This window comes from Cervus elaphus, chromosome 15, assembly GCF_910594005.1.
Source record: "Cervus elaphus chromosome 15, mCerEla1.1, whole genome shotgun sequence".
Classification (NCBI taxonomy): Eukaryota; Metazoa; Chordata; class Mammalia; order Artiodactyla; family Cervidae; genus Cervus; species Cervus elaphus.
Window position 1 is genome coordinate 62004318 of NC_057829.1, and position 18774 is coordinate 62023091.

At 47.6% G+C, this 18774-nt stretch overlaps 2 protein-coding genes across 6 annotated transcripts in view; one reads left to right on the top strand and one right to left on the bottom strand.

The window, feature by feature from the left end:
• The window catches only part of MMS19 (MMS19 homolog, cytosolic iron-sulfur assembly component), a 36044-nt gene extending 31030 nt beyond the window's left edge, over nt 1–5014 (bottom strand). For all 4 annotated transcript variants that reach the window (XM_043926161.1, XM_043926159.1, XM_043926160.1 and 1 more), the window contains exon 1: nt 4860–5014. In XM_043926161.1, coding sequence (XP_043782096.1) covers nt 4860–4971 — 112 coding nt within the window. In that variant the 5' untranslated portion in view covers nt 4972–5014. The remainder of the gene's footprint in view (nt 1–4859) is intronic.
• Nucleotides 5015–5171: 157 nt separating this feature from the next.
• Nucleotides 5172–18774, top strand: part of UBTD1 (ubiquitin domain containing 1) — a 50386-nt gene continuing 36783 nt past the window's right edge. The window contains exons 1-2 of one of the 2 annotated variants that reach the window (XM_043926175.1): nt 5771–5903; nt 10643–10681. Coding sequence is in view for 1 of the 2 variants with exons in the window: in XM_043926174.1 (XP_043782109.1) it covers nt 5834–5903 (70 nt within the window). In the remaining variant the exon portion in view is untranslated. Of the gene's footprint in view, nt 5904–10642; nt 10682–18774 lie in introns of both variants that reach the window. The other variant, XM_043926174.1, reaches the window with a different exon arrangement.

The following is an 18774-nucleotide window of genomic DNA, read 5'->3' on the forward strand; positions in this document are numbered from 1 at the left end:
TTTTATCTCACTTTTTACAGTGAATTTTATCTATCTCACTTTTTAAAAAGCCTTCTGCTCCATCCCTAATCTATCTAAAATGCACAATTAATTATCTGTTCACCATTCTCCATTTGCTCCTCACTGCCTGAGACCTGACTCCTTGGCTTGCTGTCATTCATGATTTAGCCCTCAATCTCCTCCAGCCTCACCTTTCATCATAGTTCCTATCATTCAGTCACATGAGTTCTCAACATGAGCAGCTCTTCCATATCCTCAGGCCTGGAGACATGCTCCCTTGGTTTGGAATGCCTCTTTTTTGCCCTTGTCAGTCTGAGGAACTCTAACTCTTCAAGATCCAGCTCAAATTGCAACTCTTCCTATGAAGGCTTCCTTGATTTCCCAAACAAAATTACTCCCTTTTACATGTTCCTTTAACCATTCTTTAAAAGATTATCATTTATGTTTGTTTTCATTTATTCATTCAATATTTATTGAAATCTATTATAAATCAACTAACATGTCAGGACTGGAGAAAGAAATATAGATAGGGAGCTTTTAAGGAACCCAGTTTTGGGGGACAGAAAGACATTTAAAACAATTAAAAAACAACTAGTTCAGTGTTACTATAGTGATACAAACAGAGACTGGGATAACATAGGAAAGGAGTTAAATTCTTAAGTGTATACTAGAGTAGGAGCCATTCCCTTCTCCAGGGGATCTTCCCAACCCAGAGACTGAACCCAGGTCTTTTGCATTCCTGACAGATTCTTTGCCATCTGAGCCACCAGGGAAGCCCATGTGGGACGATCTATTACTAACTTTATTTATCTTTAAACTTTCTTTTAAATGTAATTTTATTTATCTGGCTGTGCTGTGTCTTCATTGCTACATGAGCTTTTCTCTAGCTGCAGAGAGCGGTCGGCTACTCTCCTGTTGCACTGCATGAGCTTCTCATTGCGGTGGCCTCTCCTGTTGTGGGTTTCCCTGGTGGCTCAGACGGTAAAGAATCTGCTTGCAACGCAGGAGGCCCAGGTTCATACCTGGGTAGGGAAGATCCCCTGAAGAAGCAAATGGCAACCCATTGCAGTATTCTCATCTAGAGAATCCCACGGACAGAAGAGCCTGGCAGGCTACAGTCCATTGGGTCGCAAAGAGCTGGATACAACAGCGACTAACACTCTTGTTGTGTAACACAGGATCTAGGGCACGCAGGATTCAGTAGTTGTGGTCCCTGGGCTCTGGAGGACAGGCTCAATAGCTCTGGTGCATGGGCTTAGTTGCTCCATGGCATGTGGGGTCTTCCAGGACCAGGGATGGAACCCCTCATTACTAACTTCAAGTGATTAGTTCTTCCAAATGAAAAACACCTGAATACCTGGAAGTTAGTTATGCACTTGAACTCCAGGGATGAAAGAAGCTAATAAAAAGTTAACTTTCCCAACAGCAGTCTCACAGGCATAAGGAAAAATAAATGTAAGTTTCTCTCCCTATTTAGGTAGATCTAAGTTTTTCCAATGTGTTCAAGATTTGTTCTCTAAAAATGAACCTACTAGCACCTGCTAACTACCCACTCTTTCCTTAGTGGGGCACCAGTTCATGTGGGGCACTGAGGAGTCGTCAAAGGAGTATTTCCATGAGCAATGACACAGAATGCACAATCACACTTCTGTCTGATGGAGTCGCAGCCTCTTGAGTAGCAGCCAAGCGGGCAGGGGGGAGGATGTGAAGGAACAGGAGAGAAATCCCAGCCGGTACTCAGTTCCAATCAAGTTCTCAAAATTCCCTTTCTGCTGAGGATGCCACACTTTTCTCAGAACTATATTTATTTTTCTTTAACAGCCTTCTGATTTCAAGAATAGTGGTCTCCTCATGGAATCACAAATGTGGGAATATACAATGAAGACTAAAATGAAGGCAAATCCAAATAAGAGGAAGAAATTTTATATCCATCACCTGTAAGGCCAACGTGTTCAAAATCTCCTTTCCCAATTTTTGGACAAAGTACTTTTCTTTTGCTCATCCTCAGGCTCAAATTCTTGAGGTCATCTTAAGAGTCCTCTCTTACCCCCAAGCCCTGTAACTAGTTAGGCCTCAAATTCCATAAATACTTCCTTCAACATCTCTTATTCATTTATTCATCTCTTATACTACCTACTTAGGCTAGTCTCCAGGGGACTCTACAGTAGGGTATGATATGGAGACGTTTACAGAAGTAGCTACTAAAGTCAGGTAAAAAGTATGACTGGTTGAGAAATAAGTTCCACAAAGATTCTAGTGTGAGATGATGTCTGCCTAGAGAATCAGGAGACACTTGGGGGCAGGCACTGAGCACTCAAACTGGGCCTTTAATCCCAGGTCTAACTTGAATTAGATGGAGCTAGTGGAGGGATCTGGGAAGAAAGGTACTCAGGGGAACAGCAAATCAAGGTGGCTGCCTGGAACTAAAGATCCAGGAGGGGAGTGGCAGCCACTGAATGCCTGGCTGAGAAGTCTTTAACCCTTAGGCTGCCAAGTCATTTCTCTTCCATCATTTGTACCCTCTGCATCTGACACCTACTTTCATCAGGAACTCAAATGCAAAATAAAGTTGGTGGTAACTACCTTTGTGATCACAGGGTGTTCCTTCTGCAGTTACAATTTGTAGGAGGCGCTGCTGCTATGAGTGGCTGAATAGAAAGTTGGTCCCCTTCAGCAATCACAAAGCTTGACTTAGGCTGGAGGATTAGAAAGCATATCTTATTCTGGGGATGCTTCAAAACTCTGTCACCCTTCAACAACTCTAACTAAAGCTGTGATATAAGATTAAGAATACCAACTTAATCCTTCTCAAATTCACCTTCACTATATGACTCCCTTGCTCAAGGATCTACACTGACTCCAATTATGTACAATAGGTCATTCAAATCCCTCTGCTTAGAATCCAAGGTTAGGCATCATTCAACCCCACCAAACCTTTTCAACCTTATCTATTATTACTCCTCTGTTAGTTATCTGTTATTACTAACCTCCTTTCCTAATCAGGAGGGTTAAATTACAACAGGGCTAGTATTACAGACTTAACTGAGCTGAGTTAAATTTAAACTAGACAATAGTTTAGGCCACTTTTTTTTCAGGCATAAAAAATACAAATTTTACAAAAATATTTTAAGAACTTGGCAGTCCTTATTCATCCTGGCTTCTCAATTGTGTTCTGAATTTGAAAACCCTAAATTACTTTGTTCCTAATATATAAATGGGAAAGGAAAGAGTTACAAAGAACACTTTTTATAGTAATGTTCTTTACCTTGGTAGCTGGTAGGTGTATGCATTTTTCAAAATCAATGAATGTATACTTGAGAGTTGTACACTTCACTGAACACCAACTTTATACCAAAATAAACTAAACAAACCCTAGTTAATGACATGCATACCAAAGCAGTCAGAGGGAGGTGTACTCATAGCTGCAATTTAAATGATGGACAGATACATGATAAAGCAAATTATATTAAAATGTTAATGGTAGAATCTAGGCAGTGGGTGTGTGTCACTTTGCTGGATGTTTGAAGTTTTTAATAATAAAACACTGGGGAAAATGACACTGATAACAGTGCAGTTGTTAATTATAAGCACTGACAACGCACTATAGTGCACAGAGCTGTAAGTTTAGCTTTAGAGGAATGACTACATCCGGCAATTCATTTGCTCCTTAATGTTTCCACACCCTGCAAATACCTCTTGCAGTCCTTTTCATACTATTTGCATGATCGCTGCTCCCACTACATTTTAAGTCCCTGGCAGGCACAGATCTAGTGTAATTTGTTTTTATATATAACTTTGTATCATGTTTGAAAAATGTGTTAGATAATTGTGGAAGCATTGAATGAAAGTGGGATACGCTAAGGATCAATGGTTTATGCTTCTGACAAATTCACTTTATTCATTTTTCACACATCCTGAAAGTGATTATGTTCGGTTTTCAAGAGAAATGTATCCTTTACTTCTCCCTAAAACATGCAAAATTTCCAAAAATAAAAGTCATCTGTACTGACAAGATTACTTTGTATTCTATTACTTAAATGTCAGGTCTGAAGGCCTTCTGACACTCAGTAACTACTTAGGTTTTTTTTCTTTTCCTAAAAGAGTAACGTCTCAGAATTCCAAGGAAATCTTTAATTTGTTTTATTCAAATCTTAGATAAGCTGCCAGAACTAAGAGATTCCTAAACTGATCAAACGCGGGAAACAGGAGATCTGGGGAAAAGATAAAAACAAGCACCATTTGCACCACATTAAAAAGTCACAAAGCAAATTAATCAAGAACTTTAACAAGAAACGGAGGGTAAGCCTTAAGAAGGATACGCAGAACATCTCAAACTCCCCCTAGACAGGTTTCTCTCCACCTCTCTGCAACTACAGCCAGTCAGAGATCGGGCCGCCCGGCCACTCCCAACATGCCACGCGACTCGAGCTGATGCCGCTGAAGACGCTTTTTCTTACGTCAACTTCACAGAAACAACACGCTTTCGCGGCATGAGCCCCTGGTTCTAAACTGGAGGACCTGGGTCCGAGTCCCAGCTCCTCCACCGGCCTCATCTGAAAGTCTCATGCCCTCGCTGGGCAGCAGTTTCCTCATCTCTGAAACCGTAATGAGTCTCCTAACCCCGGCCGGCGCACACAGTGACAATAAACCGAGACGAGGGGCGTAAGGGCGTTTTAAGGAAGACTGCAAGCGACTCGCAATTTGTTATGGCTCTCAAGCTTGCGGTGCTCACAACCAGCCCCGGACCAATCTCTCAAAGTCACCGCTGTCCCTTACTCCCTTCCCGCCAGGCGCCTCTGCTGAGGCCGCTCCCTTCTGGATGTCCCAAAGAGGAAGCCGTCCGGCGCCGTCTGCCGTACCTGCAGCCACTTGGTCAGCGGGGCCCTCCTGCTGACCCATAACGAAGTCTTGCACGAGGCCCCACAGGGCGCCCAGAGGCGCCACCGCCTCCAGAGCCGCGGCGGCGGCCATGACGCGAACTGGAGACCGTGGGAGGGGAAGTGGGCGGTGGCACTGGCCGGGGCTCTCAGCGCACGCGCCTCCCCGAGCCAATCGCCTGGCGAAGGCTGAGGGGCGGGGCGCTCCCTGGATCACGTGTCTGCCGGCTCCAGGCCAGGCAGTTCCCGGGAGGGATGGGGACGGTCCCTCCCCAAGGGGCGGGGCCTGGAGTCGGGGCGGTGGCTCAGGGAAGGGAAGGCTGCTGCCGGGCACGCAGCCGGGGGCCATTGAGGGCGAATAATTCCCGGCCCAGCTGCCCGGGAGACGGGCGGCGGGGCGGGCACCTGGCTGGGTGGGGCCGAGGGGGCGGTCCGCACCCTGGGGGAAACCAATGAGAAAACCAGGCCCGGCCCGAGGGGGCGGTGCCGTCGGTCACATGCGCACCTGGGGCGGGCGGCGGCGGCGGCGCGGGCACCGCGAGCCGGCAGCAGGCAGCGGGGCTGGGCTGGGGCGGGGTTAGGCAGGTGAGTGACAGGCTGCGGGGGGCCGGCCCCAGCTGGGAGCCCCGAGCTAGCCGGGAGTAGCTGCGGCGGTTCCCGCCCCCTCTCTCCGCCCCTCCAGCGGAGCTGGTCTTCGGCAGGGCACCGTCGCGGGCCCCCCTGGCCCGGCCACCTGGGACTGTGCTGGGGAGTCGGCCACCTCCCTCTCTCCCCTCGCCCGCAAAGTTTGTGGCGAAGCCGGTGCCGGGGTAGAGCGCTCCCCGGGGTAGATTGGTGAGCGCCCGATGCCTGGCAGCAGGAGCCGTTGACCCGGGACGCCGCCGTCCGGGGCAGGAGCGCGGAGCAGCCGATCAGCCCGCCGTCTCCGGTGCATGGGGCCCGGCTGAAGAGCCAGCATGGGCAACTGCGTGGGGAGACAGCGCCGGGAGAGGCCGACCGCCCCAGGACACCCCCGCAAGCGAGCAGGTAAGACGGGGAAGGGAGCAGGGTCGTCGGCGCCCGGCTAGTTTTCCTCCTTGTTGCGGGAGACCTGGGCTTCCCGAGCGACCTCCCGCAGCTTCTGGCGCCTGGGTCTCCCCGGTGGCTCCTCCCGAGCCAGGCGGGACCCCCCCCCCCCCCCGCCTCTTCCCAGCCCCCGTGGCCGGGGAAGCCGAGTTGGGGTAACCGCGAGCCCTGACCCGGCTGTGAGCCCAACTCGCTCCAACTGGGAAGCTCCGGGTGGGGGTGGGGGCAGGGGCAGGAAATGTTTGCAGACCGCTGAGGGGCCGACGGAGGGAAGGAGGGCCCCGGGCTGGGGCGCAGCTGGCCTGGCCACGGGGCCGGGGTCGGAAGCCCGCACGTCGGGGCACGGCGCGGGCGGCCAGGCGTCCTCAGAACTCTGAGCGAACGAGACGAGCACAGTCTCTCTTTCCGAAGACTGTGTCATTATCAGGCTGCAGATCATGTCTGCTGGAATCCGACTTGCAAAAGCAGCGCAGGACTCTGGGAAAGAAATCTTTATTTTTCCCGCAGGGCTTTTTAGAGCCTCTGGGCCGTCTGGGTGTCTAGGAAAGGTGGGGTGCGGGGTGGGAATCGCGCTCGGGTTGTTGGGATCCTTCCCAGCCTTGGGGATGGGATCTGCTCGCTGGTGATCCGCGAGGGCCGGCAGCGCCTTCTCACTTTCTGGGTACACTCCTCCTATCCTGGCGCTCCGCCTGGGTAAGAGGTCTGGCGGTCGTTTCCCCGGGTCTTGTACTCATTTCACTTCCTTCTTAGAGAGTGTTGCAAGGACCTTCTGAGAATGATAAAATCGCAGACTTTAATGCTCAAGGAGACCTTCGAAACTTGTCTAGAGTCCAGATAGACCTACCTTCTCTTGTCTATTAAAAGCCCAGATCCAGAGAAGTTGAGCAACTTGTCCTCAGCCACACAGCTAGTTAGTAGTACAGCTGGGATTAGAACGCAGTCTCCTACTCAGTTGCCACATAGCCCTTTATGTAAGAGGAGCCACAGGCAGTTATTAATGAAGTAGAAACTCTAGTTGGTGTTTCCTGTCTCCTTTGACACCACAGGTTTGTGTTGCTTGAGTTTCGGAAACTGGGAATGAAAATGAGGGGAAACAAGGGGAAAGGAGGGAAGGATGTCTGTGTGTTGGACAGGATGACTTGTGCAAGAAGCAACATGTTTTTTTATAGGGAGGACGACATAAAATTTAGCATTGAAATCCACTTGTCTGAGGGCAACACAAGCCATTCTTCTGACGTGGAAAGAGGGTTCTCAAATCCAAGGGCTTTCTTTCATTCATTTATTCAACAAATACTTATTATTTATGTGCTCAGTGTATGTAATTGATTAGTAGGGTGGTTTTTTTTTGTTTTTGTTTTTTTTTTTTTTTTACTGTTGACAACTCTCTCCCCTTTGAAACTACCCTCCCAGCAAAAACTTTTCCTTCCTTGGCATTTTGGTTTTTCTCTGATTACTCAGGCCCACCATCACCTCCTAGTGTGGGACACCGTGGTTCTGTTTGTTTGTTTGTTTGTTTTTTATGTATTTATTTATTTTGGGCTGTGCTGGGTTCTCCTGGTTGCAGGGAGCAGGAGGCTACTCTTTTGTGATGTGAGGGCTTCCCATTGCAGGGGATTCTCTTGTTGCAGAGCACAGGCTCTAGGGCTCAGGAGCTTCAGTGTTGCAGCTCACGGGCTCTAGAGTGCGGGCTCTGTGATTGTGGTGCACCAGCTTAGTTGCTTTGAGGTAGGTGGAATCTTCCCAGACCAGGGATGGAACCCATGTCCCCTGCATTGGCAGGCAGATTCTTATCCATTGCACCACCTGGGAAATCCCCATGGTTCAGTTTTACATTTTCTTTTTTTTTTTCCTCTCATCTCCCTCCCAAGGAAATAGACCCACAACTCTTTGTCCATTGGAAAGATACCTAGACTCTATCTTCAGCTATTGCCTCTCCAACCCCAGATTCATGTACTGGACACTGATGTAATTAACTTCAGAGTCAATGCTTCTAAACCAGCTCTGCGTCTCCCCGCCTTCAGCTAGCTTCCCTGTGCTCTTCCATTCTTCCAGCTGTCTAAATTTATACTTTGAGGAACCCTCTCTGCTAACTTTCTTTGCCTCCATGACCTGGAGGAGTCATTCTCTGGGACCTGCTAGTTCTTCATTCAGCAGGTCTTACAGACCTGCTCCTTGTTACCTCAAGGCCAGCTCATCTCCCAGGCTGAAGTTAGTTTCCCAACAGAGACAAGTACATCTTCAGTCATTCATCCAATGCCTACACACACTGGTATCCCAGAAGACATCTGTTAAATTCACCTATTCCAAACCTTGTAGTTCTATGTTCAGAAATCTTTCTGCGCCTCCCACTCCTGTAAGAACTTTAACTTCCAAGGCTGTTCAGGTCTGGTCCAGTCCTTCCTTTTATGACACAATTTCTTTCTCTTCCTTGACATTAAGGTCACCTGTGTTTACTCATGCCCTTTCCCCTTTCTTATCAAGAGCCTTTCTACTCTTCAAGGTCCACCTCCAATCCCTTATCTTTCTAGAAGCACCTTGCCTGACAAATCCCCCAGCCCCGCAGCAGACAGAATTGCTGTTTCTGAGTCGCCTTATGCCACTTACTTAACAGTGATCCACTCCATGTTATTAGACGGTTCTTTGATGTTAGTCTTCTGTCAGCAACCGCACTGCCAGCCTTGAAGACCTTGTATGTGTGTGTGCTTGCCTCTTACTGATACTGTCACACACACACACACACACACTAGGTACTTAGCACAATGACTTGTACTGAGGAAGCACTCAATTTTTGTTGATTTTAAAAAGCTTACACGGGAATTCCCTGGTGATCCAGTGGTTAGGACTCAGCAGGTTCACTGCTGTGACCCAGGTTCAATCCCTGGGAACTACGATCCCATGAGCCTCACAGCACAGCCCCCCAAAATTAGATATAAATAAATATAAATAAACAAATAAAAATTTCACCTTAAAGTTTTACTGGGGTATATATCTGCATTAAAAAAGAAAATCTGCAAAAAGAAAAAAGAAAATCTGCTAGTGTATCTTTATTTCACTTTTGTGGGTCCTGCTGTGAACAGCTTTATTCATGAAGTCCAAAGCCAAGCAGAACCCTGGAGGATGACAAATTTGGTACAAGCGAAGGAACCATTCTTAACTTCACAGCGTGTACCTGGTGTTCCTATGACACCTGTAGTTTCCCTGTTGACTAGGACATAATTTTATGTTATAAGACTAATGCCTAAAACTGCCACTGTAACTCTTACCCTTCCTTTGTCACTGAAGAAGCCCTCAATAGAGGGCTAAAACCCTACTTCTTGTCCTGGGCCTGCAGCTGGGTAACCCTTGGCCAGTCATCAACCATCTTAGGGTCGCACTTGCATTATTTCAGAAAGGGAGGGGACTATACCAGATCATTAGAGCTGTTTTTATCATCTCCACAAAGGTAGCGATTCTAAACTGGGAAGTTAATGAGCTGAAATCTTACGCCTGGTTATGTCACTTATTGGCTGTAGTTCTGTCTTCCTGGTCACTTGGTGGGTGAAGCAAAGACACGATGCCCACTGGTCAGGGAGTCTTGCTTTAGCTCGAAGGATTAGGCAGTACTCTCATCAAGATTTGTGGTTGTCACTTTTTTTTTTTCACCTGTTACTTGTAATAGGTTCCCAGTAGGTCTGTGTTCTCACCTTCAGGTGCTGAGTGGTCTTTTCAAACTTCGGAGAATACATGAAGGAGGGGAATGACTCCTCTGGGGGGCTCTCACCAACCTGTGCTTGTGCCCTGGATAGATGCAATCTCTCTGCCCGTGAGTGGGTGAGGCAGTCCCTCCCCTGCCCATCCCGGGGAGAAGTAGATGTGGTAGAACAGGCAGGTCTCTCGCCCAGCTCCACCCTTTGAGAATGTGGCAAGGCTGAAACCCAGATATCTGTGATGTGCCAAGCATATCCACTTACATTCTGGAATCTCAAGCTCGGGGTGAACAGACCCAAGGCCCTGTTTTGGGCTGGCTGGGCTTGGCGCTGTGGTTGCAAGAGAGTGTACTTCTCGTTGTGTAGGCTGCTGTGACTATTCTTAAGGGAGTAATTGGGCAACTTCTCCATTTGCTCAGTAAATAGTTACCGAGTGCCAGGTACCTTGCTGGGTGTGAACTGACATGGTCCTTGGCCTCATGGAGCTTATAGTTTGGGGTGGGGGTGGGGGGCAGACAGTAAACAATCTCACCATACATGGAAATGCTATATGATAATACATACAATTATGTATTATTATATATGCTGGTGACTCCCACATATATCATTTCAACCCATTTGGTCCAACTCCAACCATGTATATTCTGCTGCCTATTCAACACATCTAATGTCTAAAAGTCTTCTCAAGTTTAATGTGTCCAAAACAGAATGAACCCTCCTATCCTCACTGCCGCCACCCCCACCCCCCACCGCCTACATTCTCCCAATCTTTACCATCTCAGCTGATGGTGATTTCATCCTTTCAATTGCTCAGGTCCCCCCCCAAATTCTATCATCATCCCTGGCTCCTCCCTTTCTCTCAATCCCACATCCATTTAATCAATAAATCCTGTTGACTTTGCCTTAAATATATCCAGCACTTGACTCTCACCATCATTACTACTTTCATCCTGGTCTAAGCTACCCATCGGCATTTTAACTGACCTTCCTGCTTCCTCCCTTGTCTCCCGACAGACTATTTTCATCACAGCAGCCAGAGAGATGCTGCAAACTGTAAGTCAGATTCTGTTACTCCTTTGTTCCCCATCTCATTCTGAGTCCTTGTGTTGGCCTACAAGGCATGAGAGGATGGTCACCACCTTGCCTTTCCTCAGCCTTCTCTGGCTGTTCATTCCTGTGCCACCCTCTGATAGCTAAATGGGTTTCCCCCTCTCCTCCTCCAAGACTCGCCACTTCTCATCAGTCACGCCCTCCCAGGCCATCCTTTTTAAAATTGATCCCCTTCCCTCCACTGCCTGCTCTCAGCATTATCTACCACCTTTTCCCTATTTTATTTTTCTCCCTGTCACTTCCCACCACCTGACATTGGCTATCTCCCCTACTCTGTGCGATCTGAGATTCTTATTTGTTTGTTCTATGGCACCTAGATCCATGCCTGTCATGGAGTAGGTACCTAATAAATATTTATTGAATGAAGTTAGTGTGTAGAACAGAGTTGTAAGGTCTGTGGAAGAGCATGAGGAAGCAGTCCTGATTGCTCTCATCTTAGTTGGGTGTTAGGTGGGTGGGTGTATCCTAATGAACAGATTTAACTGCAACCTCAAAGTGGTGTTCTGTTCCTGGGACTGGCTTCTGTCTCAGCCCAGGCCTGGAGAAGCTCTCAGATACCTAGGATATAATTCCCCACTGTTTGGGGGCCTTTTGGAAGGAGATACTGGGGCTGAAGGAGGAGGACAGGATGAAGCCTCTTACCAGGGTCCCAGCCAAGCAGTAGCACTTTCTGTAGGCGTGGGCTCTTCTCCCAGGCACACATGTTTTTTGTGGCCATTAACTCAGGGGTGGACATGGGGAGGTCGGATAGAGTGTGAGGCCGGAGAGTGGGTGAAGTGGATTCCAGGCCTCTCTACACATTGAATTGACTTGCTGGGGAATTTTTAGAATCATAGAATTTTAGAGCTGAAAAGGAACTTAAAGATTTCTTTAACCTCTTTTTCTTTTCCCCAGCTATTAAAAAGAGAATAAAGGTATGTCTACTCCCTGCCAACTTCACAGAAATATGGTGCAACCTATATAAAAACTGCATGGGCTCCTTTAAGTTTTGAGTATGCTAAGGTCAAGAAATTGTGGACAGGGGACTTCCCTGGCCATCTGGTGACTCTGAGCTTCCACTGCAGGTGGCGTGGGTTTGATCCCTGGTCAGGAAACTAAGATGCCACATGCTAAGCATGGCATGGCTGAAAAAAAAGAAGAAATTGTGGGCAAAGTTAAGTTTATAAGGGAAGTGGTCAAGGTCAAGTGCATTCAAAGGGAGGGGCTATAGTGTCTTTGCCACTTTCTTGAATGGTGCTCTTGGGCAAGTCATTTGTTTTTTGCTTAGTTGATCATCTCTTAAAAAAAAAAAAAGATGATATTTCCAGTTTATTTCAGAGATGTTGTGGGGCTAAAACAATCAAACATTGTTTTTAAAATAACTTTCATGGCTAAATGGTCTGCTCAAATGTGAGGTTCTAATCCAGAGTGTCATCTGGCATCCAAGGGAAATGAGGTCTTAGTTCTCTGCTCCTTCCTAGCTGTGTGTGCTGCTTTGGACAGGCCTCTTGATCTCTTTGAGCCTCAGTTTCCTCATTTGTACAGTGGGATGGCTGCTGCCCTATTCAGCTCCCAGAGACATTGTAAGAATCAAGTGAGATCCTGTATGAAAAGAGACTTTGTGAACTTATGAAGTTCATATTATTCAAAGCTATAGGATTTTTACACACAAAAACCATAGCCAGTGATTTTCCCCAGATCATTGAAGCTTACTCTTTTTTAAAGAGCAAAACTATAAAAGAAATGTTTAAAAACTATTTTTGGATGGGATCTTTCTGAAATGGATGATACCCTTCCAAGCAAAGTATGCCGAGCATGAATAACCTCCTCTTTGCAACTCAGGGGTGTTGAGTTCATACCTGTATGTACAAAGCACCTGCTTGGTGGAGGGGAGGGACCACAAAAGCCTCTTTCTCTGAAAAGCCTTTATCTCTGAAAGAAGATAGGGATGAACTGGTGGTGGGTGGAAGGTAGATTGACAAGGGAGAGCCCCTTACACAGTGGTCTGCCTCAAGGGCCCAAGCCCTGTTGGTGTGGGGAGGCTCTGGAATCCTGTTCTGGGCTCTGAATGAGAAGAGTGAGTCCTGTCAGATCAGTTACTGTGTTCATGACAGTGTGAGGCCCCCAGGTTTCTGAGATGGTAGGGCCGTGGGCCCCAAACGATATGGTGGTTCCTGACTGCTGTGCTTTTGGGGTTTGTGTTTCCACCCAAAACTGTTGCTCTGTCCTCTCCCTGGTAATCAGTGTCACTTCTCCTCCTCCACCCCGCCCACAGTAAAATAGATTGTGGTTAAATATACGCAACATAAAATATCCCATTGTAACAGCTTTTAAGTGTACAGTTCTGTAGCGTTAAGTACTTGGCATTATGGTACAGCCTTCACCACCATCCATCTTCACAACTTTTTCATCTTCCCCAGCTGAAAATCTGCACCCATTAAACACAGACTCACCATTCACCTCTTCCCCAGCCCCTGGCAATCACCATGCTACTTTCTGTCTCTGTGAATTTCACGACTCTGGGTACCACTTTGGGGGGGACTTGTTCACTGTTAGTCCTTCTGTGTCAGGGTTATCCACCTTGTACTTCCACTGCTTTTTAGGGCTGAACTCCACTGTATGTCTGTGCCGCATTTTGCTTATCCACTGTCTGCTGGTGGACACTTGGGCTGTTTCTACCTTTTGACTATTGGGAATAATGCTCCTGTGAACATGGGTGTACAAGTATCTGTTCGATACTATCAGTTTTCTTGTGTATGTATCTAGAAGTGGAATTGCTGGATTGTATGTTAATTCCATTTTTAGTTCTTTGAGGAACTGCTGTCCTGTTTTGCTGAGCCACTGCATCATTTTATATTTTCACCAGTAGTGCACAAAGATTGCAAGTTCTCCACATCCTCACCAATACTTGTTATTTTCCGTCTTTTTAATAGTAACCATCCCAGTGGGTGTGCAGTGGCATCTCAGCGTAGTGGTCACTTCTTGAGATAGCATCTCCCAGGGTCAGATAGCAGCCCCTCTGACTTCCTGGGGAAACAGAGGGCAGAGCTGGTTAGAACTGTACGTAGAGAGAGAGTTAGTTTGTTAGTGTCAGTCACTCAGTTGTGTCCAACTCTTTGCAACCCCACAGACTTTAGCCCACCAGGCTTCTTTGTCTATGGAATTATCCAGAATACTGGAGTGGGTTGCCTTTCCCTTCTCCGGGGGAAATCTTCCCAACGCAGGGATTGAACCCAGCAGATTCTTTACCATCTGAGCCATCTGGGAAGCCCCAGAGTAGACGGGCTCAAAGAGAAGCCTGAGGGCCCCTCCAGAGAGGGAAGTCCAGGAGCTTGGGTGGGTAGATTTTGTGACATCTTTTCTGGTCACTCAGAATGTTGCTTGCTTCTGGGTTTCTAGTAATGTGGTCAGTGGCTAGGATAGGTGGATAGTGGCTTCCAGTTACGCAAAGCAGTTCTGGGTTCTTAAAATTCATGTGGCTCCCAAAGAAGGTCGATGCTGTCTTCCTCATGGAGTGTTCCCTTTTGCACAGAGATGTAGGTCTGTGGTTCAGTTGGGAGCACTTGGGATGGGTAAAAGGCAGAGGGTCTTATAGAGACGTGGCTTCCTGGTGTGTTTGTCAGCTGCTCCCGGCCACGTGCTTTTCCCTAAGCTGTCGGGGGCAAGGTCTCCCTGCTTTCTGAGCCCACAGGAATGGGGAACTGAACTCAGTGTGCCCTCACACCTTTGACCAGCCACAGCCCCTCAACTTGTGGCCTTTGTTGCCCTCGGAAAGGGGAACGTGTCAGGAAGAGGTCTGGGGCACCTTCTTCAGGGCATGGGGTGGAGACAGGGGGGTGGGGATGGCGCCTCATTGGTACCTGTTTCCTCTGGGAGGCTGGCACTAGAGCTGAAGCCTAGGCAGCCAGCCTGTTACCAGGCAGCCTGGATCTTAGAGGTGAGCCTGTGGACTTGAAATTCTGTTGTTTTTAAGGACTTGGAGAGGGGCAGTTAGCAACAGCTCACCTTTGTTGGGTGTGTGCCATGTGCTGGGAGCATCATGTGCAGTGTGTTGGTTAATCCTCACAACCCTCCTATGCTGCTGCTGCTAAGTTGCTTCAGTCATGTCCGACTCTGTGTGACCCCATAGACGGAAGCCCATCAGGCTCCCCCGTCCCCGGGATTCTCCAGGCAAGAACACTGAAGTGGGCCGCCGCCATTTCCTTCTCCAATGCATGAAAGTGAAAAGTGAAAGGGAAGTCGCTCAGTCATGTCCGACTGCTAGTGACCCCATGGACTTCAGCCTACCAGGCTCCTCCATCTATGGGATCCTCCAGGCAAGAGTACTGGAGTGGGTTGCCACTTCCTTCTCCACAACCCTCCTATGGGTGGATACTATTATCACCTTTTTACAGAGGAAGAAATTGAGCCTTAGAAAGGTAATGTCCCCTCCCTAAGGCCATTCTACTTGTAAACAGCAGGGCCTGATTTCAGAGCCTGAGCTTCAGCCCCTATATAGTTCAAGACTGGGAGGAAGGGAACAAGATTTTGTTTTGTTTTGTAAATAAGAGCTTCTTATTGAGCACCTTCAGGCACCCTGCTTACCAGGGTCAATCAGTCATGCATTTGATTCTTCTCATTTTGCCTATGGGAACATTCCTACCCAACATAAAGGAAAGCCGCCACAGTCAAGAATGTAAGTTGATTTCTAGTGGTCATGAGGCTGAGCAGACACAGAACTGGAACTCAGTTTAAGTACTTTGACTTGAAAATTTCAGTGCTCTGAGCTCACTTCATGTGCTGCCACTCTCCACCCCACCCTGCCCCCCCTCCCCAGGACTTGAATCTGGGAGGTGACTTTGAAGTCTGCAGAGCTCCAAGGACTGTGGTCACTCTGCTCCCTCCCCATGGCTTTTGCCTCCTCGTTTCATTTCCTAGCCCCTAGACTACATCTAGGGGTCCCATGCATCCATCAGATCTAGTACTTGGCACACAGTAGGTGCCCAGTAAATGTGCATTGAATGTTTTTTTTTTTTTTTTTTGCATTGAATGTTTTTTGACGGTGGAAGCAGAACCTCAGCCGTTGTAGTGTTCCTGGAGAAAAACATTAGCGGAATGCAAACAGCGTTGTTTCCTCCCTCTCCTCCCAGAAGGAACCTCTACTTCCCAGCACCCAGATGCCAGGGACTTGAAGAATAGAGTGCCCCTGCTCTGCAGGCTCTGAATTATCCCCAAATTCCCAAGGGAAAAGAGGCAGTGGAGAGTCACTTTAGCAAAGTACTTGCTGGATCAGGTGTTACTCTTTGTAATTAACAAGACTAATGATCCCTTGCTATGTTCAGCAGTTTGCCGTTTTCAAAGTGCTTTCTCAAATATTATGATTTGATCCTCACAATCATTCTGTTAGGTAGTCAGAGCAGGAATCATTTTTCCAGTTTTATGGATGAGGATACGGAGACTTAGGATGTTAAGAACCGTCCAAGGTTGTTGACAAATAAGTGGCAGAGAGGCAGAAGCCATGGGAGGTAGTGGTTCCTCTGCTTTCTCACTGTTGTGAGGAAGCCTGAGATCAGAGCCTCGTTTTTTGCATCTGTGAAATGGGGACAAGAGTAGACTGCTTAGGTAGTCAGGGATTAAAGGTGATGATGTGTATGAAGTGATCACCACTGTGCTTATGTATAGCAGATGCTTAGCAAATGATGGCAGTGGGTCATTAATGACAGTAACCAAGGCGAAGTTCTTTGTTCCTTTGGGGGCTTGTATTCTGCTGACTCTTGTTCAGCTCAGAGTGTTGGGAAGAGCAGAGTGTAGTCTCCTCTACCCCAACATGGGAAGTCTGATTCTGGTGCACCCTCTGGCCCTTCCTCTGCACTCAGAGTACATAGCAAGTGCTGACCATGAATTTCTTTTCTTTTTTTAAATATCTATTTATTTGGCTGTGCTGGGTCTTAGTTGCAGCATGTGGATCCAGTTCCCTGACCAAGAATTGAACCCCAGTCCCCTGCATTGGGAATGTGGAGTCTTAGCCTCTGGACCACCAAGGAAGTCCCCATGAATTTCTTTTGATTTGCAAAATATGAGATCTGTCAAAGAGGGCATTGATGAGATGGAGCTTTTCTTTTGATAACAGGTAATTATGACAGTTGTGACAAATATTTTATTCTTTTAGTATCCATTTGCATTCTATTATCCTAGCTCCTCCAGCTCATTAGCTGTGTAACCTGGGCAAGTTGTTTTGGATTTAGGAGCCTCACCTTTCTCATCTGTCAAATGGAGATAACAGTACCTATTCCACGGGGCTGTCATGAGGATCAAATGAGTTAAAACACATAAAACCCTCAGAGTGGTAGCTGGGACATGTTAAAATATTCAGTTAGTGGTAGTTGTTATTTTTTATTACTATCACCATGCTTGGCACTGTATTTAAGCCAGCTGTCCCCAGCCACCTTCTCCCTCCACCAGATGAGATATATGGCCAGTGAAGTTCATATACAAAACCTACCTTCTGCTGTGTACCCTGCCTATTTACCATTCTTATATCTCCACTTACTCATTCAGGAAAGAAAAATTGGAAGCAAGTTGCACAAGAGTAATTATTATAGAGACAACCTTGAATCTAGCTTCATCTTTAAAAAATGTGAAGCATTCACAAAAACCCGGGACTTCAACTCTTGTAAGTTACAGATCTCTTGCAGCGTCCAACATACTCTTACTGATTCCAGCAACAACCAGTGGCTACTTTTCTGGCCTCTCTGGAACAGATACAAACTTCTTGCCTGGTGGGTCAAGGCTCAGGAGTGCCCTCAGGTGCTGTGACCCAGCTGCAGCTTGGCAGAACCTGTCTGGGTCCACTGGGGCTTACTTCCTGGAGCCTGGCACCTCCTCCATGAATTTCCAAGAAAGTGGTGATAAGCATCCACAGCAGGCCCACGTTTCCACATTTGATACACAACCCCCTGCAACTGGCTTCAAAAGCAGCTGTTTTAGAATTACTGTATCCTGCTATTTATCGGGCACCAACTGCATGGCAGGCACTTCACTAGGTGCTTCTCACACATCTCCAATCCTCTGGTAATTCGCTGTGAGTGACACTGTCCTTGTATTAGGGGAGTGGCTCCATGATATTAACTGTCATGCCCAGGGTCACATGGTGAAACATGAAAGGTTTCAGATGCCAGACTTCTGTTTTCAGTGTTCAGCCCTGCCTTCCTTCCATGCGACACCTGCCTCACCGTCAGTTTCAACTGAGGGCTCACGAGGCCCTAAACAGGTATAGCTGGTTTACTGACGTCACTGCCACCCATGACTCTCAAATCGTCCGCTTCTGTGTATCCTGAGTATGCCAGAAAGAGCACTTTGCAGCAGCCTTCATGGGTTTTCCCCTCCTTCCACCTCTCCCTGTCCCCCATACCCCCAGTATCTGCCTCCATACCATAGGATATGGTGCATGGCATTGGTTTTTTCACTTAGCTACTGTGCTCTCTTCCCCGCAAATAGACTGTTGCATGGCTTGGGCGCTTCCTTTCATGAGCACTCACAGCAGCTCCAGGAATCATCCCTCCCCAGAACCAGTCCCCTGTACGTGCTAATCTCCACGTGTGTTAGCACCCTACTATGGGTTTGACCTCACTGTCTTCAGTTTCCCCATCAGCCCCGGGAGGTAGCCATAATTACCTCCATTTTACAGGTGAGGAAGCTGAGGCTCAGGGAGGTTAAGACCCTTTCCACAAAAGTGCTGCAGCTTCTATTTGAAGCCTAGCAGTTGTACCCTGGGGACCCGTATCTTAACTGCTATGGGAAACTGCCTCTAAAGAGCCACCCCATCTGCCTTGTCCGTGGTGTTTGCACAGGAAGCAGTGCGAAGAGTTCCTTTCTTCTAGGACTTCACAGTGTGATGGGCTGAATAATATCAAGCTCCTGTGATCTGTTTTTATTTATTCCAAGCCCATTTCCACGGGCATACCTGGGTGGGCAGATTCATGCCACGCACACCAAGGAGGCAGGGCGAGCTGAGGGGACAGCCCCTGGGAGCTGATGATGCCCTGCACGGCCGTGTTTACACCCCAGGTTGACTTCTC